Source organism: Hydra vulgaris, chromosome 11, assembly GCF_038396675.1.
Source record: "Hydra vulgaris chromosome 11, alternate assembly HydraT2T_AEP".
Taxonomy (NCBI): Eukaryota; Metazoa; Cnidaria; class Hydrozoa; order Anthoathecata; family Hydridae; genus Hydra; species Hydra vulgaris.
Window position 1 is genome coordinate 21,455,655 of NC_088930.1, and position 12,140 is coordinate 21,467,794.

The 12,140-nt window shown below is 24.3% G+C and overlaps 1 protein-coding gene across 1 annotated transcript in view; it reads left to right on the plus strand.

Annotated features, from left to right (window-relative positions):
* Positions 1 to 11,473, plus strand: part of LOC100201862 (ATP-citrate synthase) — a 52,487-nt gene extending 41,014 nt beyond the window's left edge. The window contains exons 21-31 of the mRNA XM_065810433.1: positions 127 to 188; positions 1,353 to 1,446; positions 1,541 to 1,645; positions 1,757 to 1,806; positions 2,442 to 2,506; positions 2,701 to 2,786; positions 2,948 to 3,091; positions 3,180 to 3,293; positions 3,410 to 3,492; positions 6,377 to 6,453; positions 11,114 to 11,473. Of these exons, the coding sequence (XP_065666505.1) occupies positions 127 to 188; positions 1,353 to 1,446; positions 1,541 to 1,645; positions 1,757 to 1,806; positions 2,442 to 2,506; positions 2,701 to 2,786; positions 2,948 to 3,091; positions 3,180 to 3,293; positions 3,410 to 3,492; positions 6,377 to 6,453; positions 11,114 to 11,223 (990 nt within the window). The 3' untranslated portion in view covers positions 11,224 to 11,473. The remainder of the gene's footprint in view (positions 1 to 126; positions 189 to 1,352; positions 1,447 to 1,540; positions 1,646 to 1,756; positions 1,807 to 2,441; positions 2,507 to 2,700; positions 2,787 to 2,947; positions 3,092 to 3,179; positions 3,294 to 3,409; positions 3,493 to 6,376; positions 6,454 to 11,113) is intronic.
* Positions 11,474 to 12,140: the final 667 nt, after the last annotated feature.

Genomic DNA, 12,140 nt, shown 5'->3' on the forward strand with positions numbered 1-12,140 from the left:
CACTCTTTTGAAACTATTTTGTTGCTTTTGTGCTAAGGTGATTATCATTTAATTTTTTTGTTTATTTCCTCATTTTTAATACTATATTTTTTGTTTTAAGTTAAAATCATTAATATTTTTATTCAGGCATTAAAGGATGCAGGCGCCTATGTACCAAATTCTTTTGATGAACTTGACAAGCTTATCAGGTAAAAAATCTTCAGAAATTCATCTTTTATTTCAAAAATCAAAAAATTTAATTACTAAATTCATGACTCAGTGTTCTCTAACACAGTACAGTGAATAAAATACTCTTTTTACAGTTTTAAAGTTAATACCTTTTATAGTATTTTCTGTTATTTGTTATTTTTTCTGTTATTTGTTATTTTCTCATATATAATACACCACCACCACTAAATGAAAGGGTTAAAAAGTTTTGTCACTCTTTCACATTTTTTTTTTAGCTTTAAAATTTAGACAAACTGTTTTTTTTTTATGTAAAAGCGTTTTATATTACAAAAATGATATTATTAATTGTTATTAAATTTGGAAAAAAAATATTTTCACAGTTGATTTTATTTACTTTAAAGTTAACTGTGTAAAGTTTTAATTTATAAAATATTTTTTACTATAATAAAAGCTTCATAACAGTAAAAACAATTTACAAAATATTGTATAACAAATGTTATCTTGTGAGTATTTTTATGCAATGTTATAGCCAAATGCATATAAACATTGTACAATAAACTAAACTTGGTTTTTGTATTTATAATTTCCTTAACTGCACTTGGAATTAGGGTCAGCATTGGCAAGCTGAGCTAACTGCTGACCTTAAAGTGTTTAAGGTTGGCAAAAAATTGCAGACCTTGTTTTTATGTATTATAGTAACCCCTTTGTGTCAATTTTTTTTTTTGCCAACCTGATGCCAACTTCTAACAGTTTTAGCTCGGCTATTCATGCAGGCCTCATTTTTCCTAATTCTGAGGGCTGCCTTAAAAAATGTCATTAACTTATATACAACATAATTTCAATAATATAACTTATGCTATAAGTGTGCTAAAGGTTTTTGTGACTTTGTTATATTTTTAGTAAAAACTTTTGAATGCCAGTAAAAATGTTTTAATTATTATTAATAACTTATAATTAATGTTTTAACAGTAATAATAAAAATAAATAAAATAAAGCAATAAAAAGATTTAAGTAATAATAAAATAAGCAAAAATATAATTTGGATCTTAATGACAATATAATAATTACTTGGTACGCAAAGATTTTACTTTTTTTTATTGTCATATTTTATTATTGCCATTAAAAAACTTTATTTTTTCTTTGTTATTGTTTTTTGCTTTCTGATTATTAAAATTTTATGACAGATTAGTGTATGAAAAGCTTGTTGCGCATGGTAAAATTGTTCCATGTCCAGAAGTACAGCCACCAACAGTACCTATGGATTATGATTGGGCCCAAGTAAGTTGTGCTTCTATTTATTCTTATATTTTGGTTTTTTTATAGTTTTTTAAAAGTTATTTTGATCTGATTTGCAATGAGTAACCTAATATAGGGACTTGGACTAATTCGTAAGCCTTCATCATTTATTTCTGCAATATGTGACGAAAGAGGACATGAGTTGGTGTATGCTGGAATGAAAATTTCCGATATATTTAAGGTTTTTTTGAAAAAAATTTATGTTTATTGTTTTTTTGTACCTCTATAATTTTTTATTTTGATATTTTTAATCTCTTTAGTTCAGTCTTTTTTTATGAAAGATATTTTTTAGAAAGATTTGGGAATCGGAGGAGTGTTGGGACTTCTTTGGTTTCAAAGGAGGTATATAATTGTTTTACTTAATTATGCTCTAAAGTATTTAACTGTTCTATGTCATATATAGTATTTGGTAAAACACATCTAAACCACATAAGTGTGAAAACATAAACATTGAGCTTTTCTTCTTTAAATTATGTTTTTGTTTTTTTTTAAATATGTTTAATCTCCATGGTTACCCATGGATTGATTTGATGGATTTCCTATTGCCATTTTATTTTATTTGATTATGACATAATGGAAGAGTTTTTAACAATTTTTAACAGCCAGATAAGTTTCTAGACATTAACCTGTTTAGAAGAACAAGTCTTTTTTTTTTGTAATCCTACCACTAAGAAGATTACCATCCAAGGTTTATGAGGTTTCTTCCTTAACCCACAATTAAAATGTAGGTTTTATATCCAAATTTTGTTTCTCTTAGATAAATTGCCTTGTAATACAAAAATAGTTTAACAAATATTGCAATATAAGTTTTATGTTAAGAAAATGGCAGCATATTTTAAACAGTAAATGATTATATATTATATAATTATTTTTACTAACCAATGTAATTTTAGCATATTTTTTATCACAGATTACAGAAAAATTAAATAAAAAAAAGTACTTTAAAATTGTTTTTTAAATAAATTAATGAATTTTAGATTGCCTTCTTATGCATGCAAGTTTATTGAGATTTGCTTGATGATAACAGCTGACCATGGCCCAGGTTTTCATTAAAGTTGTTAATATTTTATTTAATAGTATTTACTATAGTAATTTTACTATAGTAATAAATAGTATTTACTATAGTAATATAATAATGTAGTAATATAGTATGTTTTATTCAAATTTTAACACAACTTTATTTTAATCAAACTTAATTTAAGATTTCATTAAACAAAAATAAGAATTGATTTTTAGCTGTATCAGGGGCACACAACACAATTGTTACTACACGAGCTGGAAAAGATCTCATATCTTCACTTTGCTCTGGACTACTGACAATTGTAACTTTGTTTAGTAATTAATAAATTAGTTTTTTTACTAAATTTTATTTTAAATTAGTTATTTTATTTAAGTTTATCATATATATGATATTAAAATATAAAATTGACTATTTTTTAAACTTTTCTTTAAACATACAAAATATTTTAAAATTTAATTTTAGGGTGATCGATTTGGTGGTGCTTTAGATGGTGCTGCAGCTCAATTTTCTGAGGCCTTTGATGCTGGTAAAACAGCCATGGAATTTGTTAATGATATGCGTAAAAAAGGACAACTTATAATGGGAATAGGACATCGTGTTAAATCGGTAATAATTTTCCTTTATTCATGGGTTTTTTATTTATTTTTTAGTAAATTTTATTAAAATGAATCATACACTTTCTATTTTTGTAAAGATAAATGATCCAGATATGCGAGTAGTAATCATGAAAGAATTTATTCGACAACATTTTCCTCAGACACCATTATTTAATTTTGCTTTAGAAGTTGAACAGATCACTTCATCAAAAGTATATCTTTTTTTATTTTCTGATTTCATTGCTTTTGCATCTTTTATATTTAGAAGAATAAAAACAATTAGTAAATTTATTATATTTTAAATGTAGCTTTTTTGTTTGTTGATTAGAAGCCCAATCTCATTCTTAATGTAGATGGTTGCATAGCATTAGCATTTGTTGATTTATTGCGTCATTGTGGTTGCTTTACAAGGTAGTTTTTAAATACTTGAAACATTGTGTATATAAAGTGTTTAATTTTATTATAAATTGTTTTCCAATTTATTTCTAACTTCTTATCTTCAATTTTTAAAACTCTTTTTTTTTTAATTTTCAAAGCCTCTAATTGTGTTAAAACATAATAAAATACTTTCTTACTAGCATTAGTTAGTAACCAGGGCCTTGGCCCCAGCTAAAACTGGGACTTTTTACAAATCTTCCCCCAGCAAAAATATAAGATTTAGCAGGGGTTGATAGGCGAGGCTAAGAAAAAATTTTTACTTATATATATTATAAACTTATGCATATACTTACTACTTATTAAATACTGGCAGGCTATAAAACAGTAGATGTAGCAGCATTCCCTTGTAGCATCAGGTTATAAGATAATCAATGTAGCAACACTCTGCACATGTTTTTACAGTAAAAAAGTTCAACACATGTTCCTCACATGTTTTACCTATTTGTCAGCCAATGTAACAACATTCCTCGCATGTTAAAAAAATTATTTAAAAAAAAAAGACAAAAACAAACTTTCTAGTCATAGTTATTTTTTAAAAATTGATTAAAAATTTAATAAAATTAAATAAAGTTAATTTTTACTTCTGCAATATTTTAATTGTTTTAACTTTTAAATGACATTAAAATGTTGACTAGTTGTTGATGTCTCTTAAATGTTCAAAAAAAATGTTCAAAAAGACTTTTTTTTACCATCAAAACAAAGAAATTTACAAAAAGACAAAAGATAGGGTTAAAAAAAACAAGGAATTGGTTAACTGAAGACTTAAAAAGTTGTAGAATTTATGAGTAAGGAAAATATCAAAATGGGTACGAGCTTTGAGGTTTGGTTGATGTGCAAGGAAAAAAAATTAAGAATTTTTATAGCATGAAATAAATGATACACTAAAAAAGGACACAACTTTGCTGAATGACAAGTTTTGGTTGATCAAACTAGAGATAATAGCTCGTTTGAGTAGTAACCATAGACAGTAAATGTAGAAAAAGAAAGAGATGCAACCTTTTGCCAGTAAGAAAGTGGCTTAAGCTTAGTAGATAAAGCTTGTGTAACTACATTTGTAATGTGCTTTAGGATCTTGTCTGAGATCCTAAAGCACATTACATTACTGTCTGAGAGAGAGTTGTTATTTGTCGGTAAAAAGATGTCAGCAATATTGTGATCAGTTGCTTTCTGTAAATAACTGAGTTTTTTTGGAGTTCAAATCCATATGCTGTTGCAAGCCCCACGCTGTTACAGAAAAGAGATCAGATTAAAGATCAGCTGTTTGTTCTAAGCAATCAAAAAGTAAAGATTTTTTCAAGACAAAAGTTTAAAGATGAGTCAGCAAATAAATCCACTTTAGATTTAAGGTTATCAGAAAGATGTAGATTGTAGGTAAATACAGCGGCAAAGGTAGAACGTTGCAATACTCCTAAAGTGGAAATGAAGAAGAGTGTAGGCCTTTGAGAATAAAAATCCATGTTTTTAACTAATAATAAAGATAAAATAATAAGACAAAAGTAAAATAATTGTAATAAAGATAAAATAATGAGATACATTAAGACAAAAGTAATATAATATAAATCATTGCAATTTTCCTTTAAATAATTGTTATGAATTTATAAGCTAAATATTTGCTACATTTATTTTGTATTAAAAATTTGTTAGGTGCATTTATAGAAAAAAAAATGTTTATATCAAAACTTGATCAAATATCTAATATTGTCTTGTCATTTGTAAATATTTGAGCAAATTATAAGAGTTTAAAGTAACAATCAATATAACAAAGTACCTAACCGGACCTTACTAAATCTTAATGAACCTTACCTGTTAAATGATAACCTTAAATGTGTATGTAAGTATTCCTTAAAATGAGTATTACCTAAGTAAATAACTTTAGAAAACTGTTAATTTCATTATTTATCAAAAAAAAAACTAGATCTTGTATTGTACAATAAAGAATAAAAAAGGTTATGTTATGAAGTATCAGTATGTTATGAAGTATCAGAAACTCACCGGAGATTGTAATCGCCATCTTTGCAGCTAATGTTTTGGTAAAATTTGGTTTTTTTATTTTTATTTGAATCATCATAAAGATAATAGATTAAAAAGTTAAAATTTAACATACACCAATTAGCAGCTAAAGAAACTAAGATTCATTATGATCATTAAGATGCTTTGTTTGTAAAACAATAATAAATGAATTATACTTACCTATCATATTGAATATGATAGGTAAGTAAAATTTATTTATTATTACCAGAATTTATTATTGTGTAAAAATATGATTTATTAATTTAAATCTTACCAGAATTTATACTTTTGTATGTCTAATACAACAGTTAAAATTCATTTTAAAAACAACTAATAATTGCTCTGACTTTATTTCAAAATAAACAGGAATATGCCAGAATTTTAAAAACTAACTTTAGCCAGAACTTGATGGCTAAAGGAAAAACTTATTAAAATACAATATCAGTAATAAAAAACCTTGTAATTAACCCTCAGAATATATACAAAGAACTTACCTGAGATTACATTGTACAAAAAACTTGTATTAACTTCATTTTAAGCTAGAGAAATGTTTGGTATGAATATTTAGTAATTTTAAAAATCAAATGTTTTTTTATACTTTAAACTTTATAGTAATAGTACATTCACTTCATTGTTTAAAATTCCAGTTACTCTCTGATGATTAATGATTAATAAAGCAAAATTTAAAAAATTTAACATAATTAAACCATGCTTGATAAACTAAGTGATTGTTTTATATATTAGTTAGTCTTTGCATTTCAGTATAACAATGCTTTTCATTTAATACAGTGTAAATCATTTTAAATTTTTTACTCTAAAAATTTGAAATGAATGGTTTGATGATTAGAGAGGAAGCTGATGAATACATGTCAATTGGTGCATTAAATGGTTTGTTTGTTGTTGGTCGTTCCATAGGATTTATAGGTAAGCTTTTTATTTATATGTAACTTTTTTACAAATGTCACATTTATATTTAAGATAAACGTTATAATGAGATTTTTTAACGTGTTTGAAATATTTAAAGTATTGCAGTTAAAAAATAAATTTTAAAGTAAGTTTTGGTATATATTTTGCTGCAATAAAAATGACAGTAAATGTACTAGTCACTTGAAATGCGATTCTTGGTGATTTGTCTTGGTCAAAAAGTATGTGAAGAACTAGTGACTAACCAGGGTTTGGCTGAGCTTATTAAAGTTTAAAGTCAAGACTAGTTTGTTAAAGAGATCCCAAAGTGCAAAAAATTTTTAAATTATTTATTAACAAAAGAGAAGTGAATACAGCTGCAGTTTGTTAAAAACATATCGCTCCAATAAAATTTAACACATGGAATCGACAGTCAATTGTTTTTTTTTTTTTTTTTTTTGACAGTCAAAATATCTATTTTTTCAAATTTGTTTTTAAACTTATTGGTTGAAAATAAACAAATTCATTTTCAACCAATAAGTTTAAATAAAATTTAAACAATAATTTTAAATATTAGTTTTCAATTAATAATTTTAAATAAAATCAAGTAATTTGATGTTGAAATTTTTTAATATCAAAACATTTTTTATAAAAAATTAAAAAGAATTTAAACAGAATACTTGATATATTAATGACTTTGCAAATGGCGGTCAAAGCTACGAGATATAAATGAAAAGATTGAATTAAAAGAAAAAAGAGGAAACGTTCTTAGGTACATACAATAATTTTAAAAAATGATAAAATAAGAACATCAAACTTTTTAACGGCTTTAAAGAAGAAAAATGATTGTACATTTTATATCTCATTAAAAATATTTTAAAAACTGCTTAATTAAAGTATTATTTAAATATAAAAATATAATAAAGTGTTATTTATATTATGGTTAAATAAATCAATTAATATATATTATTATTAAAATAATATATAAAATGTTTTAATGAAAATAATAATAAAATAAGAACTTCAATCATTTATGAAAAAAAGATTTTTACCACCAGTAAATAATGTCATCTGAGTAAGTGAAGCAAAAAAAATGAATAGATATAGTTTACGTCATAATATTTGTCAATGAAGTGAATTATAGAAGTATATCGTAAATCATAAAACTTTTTTAAACACTTTTTTAAAATATAAATGATTTTATGAAATTTTAGTATATACATTTTCCAAATTACATCCTGATTATTTGTCAAACTCTATTTTTCAAAACTCTTTTTTTTTCAACTGGCCAACCATGACCGGTAAGAATTCATTTTGGAGGTCAATATAGCAAACCATTCTCCGGCCGTTATTTTCCAATTGGTCTTTCTATCCTCAACTTTATTTATATTTCATTTCTTTATGTTTATTTTATATTTGAATTATCTTGCAATACTGAACTCTCATGAAAACCACAAATCCAATCAGTTGCAAAGTTAGCATCTGTTGTCTCTCTTTATTGTGATTTTTTACTTCCAATTTTAATCTTTACACAAAATTTTTCATCTGTCCTTGTATAGAACATTGTTTTCATATTTGCCAAGTTATGCTCTTTCAGACAAGATTCGAAAAGGCTTTATAAATGTAGTTTGTTTTATGTTTTTTTTTTCTTTCTGCATTATAAATTTCTGCATTATGCATCAGCCTGCTTTAGCTGTCAAGCTTGATTCTCTGTCTCATTTTTTTTCCCTCTTTTTTTCTTCAACAAAGACTACCTTGGTTGCTGCTTAACCAAGTTTTCATATTTTGTTCCATTGACCAAAATACAATCTTGCTTGACTCAATATCCAGGTATGTCACATTCTTTAACCTATTCCTTCATGCTCAAAAAACTTTTATCTATTTTTTTTTTTCAAAAAGTTTTTTTTTACAAATTTTCAAGTCTTTGTTCAATTTTTTTTCTTTCTTATTATTTTCTAAAAGAACCCAATTTGAATAGTGGTTGCTTGTAGCCTTATCAGAAGTAAAACTTTCTGATAAGGCTGCAATATTATCTGCATATACTCCCCAAGTTCAAAAATGAATATGTATGTATGAAAATGAAACATAGAAAATATAAAAATATAATGAAATATTCATATAACTTCGCTTTATTTGAAACCCTATATAAAACTTTTCAAAAACTTTTTAATAATATTAGGGACTAGTTAAATTTTCAAGAGTCTTGGAGACTCCTAAAAACCTTTTTTTGATTTATAATTTTTTTTAAATCTGTGTTATTTTAATATACAGAACACATTTTAGTAGTTTGTATAAGCATTTAAAAAAATTGTTTTTTGTGTAAATAAAAAAAATGATATACAATATTTAAAATGACACTGAATTACATTTTTTTTACAATTACTATGTTGTATTTATTTTTATTATTATTATGTTGTATTACTATGTATGTATTACAATTACTATGTGTCTTTAATTCAGTGTTATTTCGAACACATTTAGGTGTGTTATATAGAACACATCATGGTTGTATAGGCACTTTAAAAACTGTTGTTTTTTGGGACAATCTATTTATTTCATTATGTCCAGAAATAAAAACCAAACTATTGAAAACTTGTATGTCAACAAAGTTTATACACTGCCAGTCAAACACTGGCAGTGTATAAAGATATTTACACTGCAATTAAAAAAAATTTACTTATGTACTTTTCTGACCATAAACAAAAACAGTACAGAGACACTTGCTTAGTGATCGTGATCTGAAGCTTAGATAACTTGCTTTATAATTTTAACATAAATCTTTAAACCCATACTTTAAATAATAATGTTAAATGTTTTATAAATATCATATAGTAGTTTGTGTGATATAGTAGTGATATAGTTTATATAGTAGTAGTAGTGATATAGTTTGATAAATATTATATAGTAGTTTTGCTCTTTTAATTAACACAAATTAATATTCAAGTTTAAATTTACATAAGTAAAATGTTTAAAAAATGCAAATGTTGAATTTAGTTAAAAATATATTTGGGAAGGAGAAATACAAGAGTAACACTTAGATATATGACATAAAATACATAAATACAAGAGTAGCTCTTAGATATGACATAAAATACATAAATGTTCTATCAAAAGAATTTTTGAATAAATTAACTTTGTACATCACTAAAACTATTGTTGGATCAAATTTATTTATTAAATGTTGATTGTAAATTGTTGGAGGATCAAATTTAGCACCAAATGTTTCTCTATCTTCTTTAGCATCACATTTAAATTTATGTTCTTTAGCATCAGATTTAAATTTATGTTCTTTAGCATCAGATTTTAGTTTTGTATGAAAACTGAATTGCTCAAATAAGTCTTATAATAATATAAGTGTATCAGATAAAAATAAGTCTTATAATAATATAAGTGTATCAGATAAAAATAAGTCTTATAATAATATAAGTGTATCAGATAAAAATAAGTCTTATAATAATATAAGTGTATCAGATAAAAATAAGTCTTATAAGTGTATCAGATAAAAATAAGTCTTATAATAATATAAGTGTAATCATATAAGCAACAAAAATTCTAAATCATTTAAAGTTGAAGTTGAGATACAATGTGAAATATTTTATTTCTTGATAAATTGTGAAATTCTTTGTGAATTGTTAAATATTTTAAAACTTTTTGTTCATAATAAAAATAAAGATAAAAGTCTTATTTTTTAGAATATTATTATTAGAATATATATGAAAAAAAAGTTTGGAAAAGTTTTCTGTGAAATCTTTTGTGAAAAAATTTTCTTGAAAGAAAATTTATCTTTTTCAAATGGTTTTTTAACCAAATAAGCTGGTAAATACAAATTAGAAATATAAAGGAAGGAAAAATATATCAAAATAAATCATTTTCTTAAATTAATAAAGTTTGTTACTTCCACCATCTTTTTTCATTTCTTTAATATAAAGTTTACCTTATGCCCATGTAGATTGTTGTAGGAAGTTTCAGATTTTATCTTTAACAATTTTTCGACAATTGTATTTCACTATTTTGTATTTTACTTGCATTTTAAATTGTCGAAACAAAGTTGAATGCCACATAAATAGAAAATGTAGATCCACATTTTTTTTTGAAAATTCTTTTTGAGATGTTTTTTTAGGTGTCACTTCTTTGACTATTTGTAAATTTTTATTTATATGGTTTAAAAAAAAATATTTTTTTTAATGTACGTTCATATGTAATAATTTGAATGTTAAAATTAATTTGGAAAGTTTATGCCTTTAATAAACTATCCAAATTTATACTTTTAGTTTTACAAAGCTTATAGTGTTTTGCATTTTGTGTTCAAAAACCTCACTCTAATTTAATTATATTTCATCTTATCAACTTTAATTCTCATACCAGAATTAAAGTTCAGTTAATAATGTATGTTCATACCAGAAAGTTCAGTTAATAATGTATGTTCATACCAGAAAGTTCAGTTAATAATGTATGGAATTAATTTGTTACTTAAAGAAAATGATGATTTTATGAAGTTTTTATTTAGTTGTAAAATGTAGTTTAAAGATTATGCAAATAAAATGCGCCAAATATGAATCATTGATACGTTAAGTATGAATATATCGTAAATACATTATAAGGTTTGATTTCTCTGAAATTTGTTTAGCATGATTTTTTTTTTTAAGTTTATCTCATATTTATTTGTAAGCAATATTTTTAGGACATCATCTAGACCAAAAAAGACTTAAACAAGGACTGTATCGGCATCCTTGGGACGACATCTCTTACATATTGCCGGACGCCGATAGCTTAGAAGCCAAATTAAATTAGCTAGACATATTTTAATAATTAAAAAAACAATTTTACTAGAACTATATCATAAAAATTTTTTTAGGGCAGGTTTCGGTATTTATTTAAAAATTATTAAAAATATTTTTAAAATTTTTGATGTCTATTTATTAGACATAATAAATAATACCATGTCTAACTATTTATTAGACTAAATTATTAAAAAAAAATTTATGATCAATTAATTCATTAATTTGTAATGTTATTTGTGTGTAAAAGAAATTTAAATGTTTTTTGTTGTATTTTTAATCTCTCAATCTGTTGGTACTTTTTTTAACTTTGTTTTTTAATATTAGTAAGGGGTCTTCCATAAATTAGGTCACGCTTTTGACCAATCTCATCACAACATCTTGACTTAAGTAATAAGCCTTAGAGCGTGACATTTAAGAAAATTAAGAAAATTACTGAAAATTAAGAAATAATATTTTTTACTCTTTTGTGATATATTCTTGCTTATTTAAAACTTATATAAAAAGGAAATTCTATGTATATAAAATTATTTGACAAGGTGCTATACATAAGATTATCATTATGATTAAAGAAACCGGTAGTGATTCTTAGAAACCGGTAGGATTTTGGAATAAATAGACAAGTTTATAAAAACCCTGTAAATTGATTAAAGAAATAATAAGTATTAAGAATAGACAGTAAATTGAAACAAATTGAGATTTCAAGCTTTTAGTTTTTTATCTAAGATTATACTGTAAAAATACAGTCCTTTAAAAAAAAAATTGTAAAGATTTTGTTTTAATTTATTAAGTTATATTTAAAGTTACTTAATGTAAAATCAAAAGATTTTAAATTAATATCAATATGGGTAGCAATTCCGCAGCGCAACGAAAAACATTTGACGTTTGAAAAAAAAAACACGTAATTTTCATAAACTTGACTCTCTTATA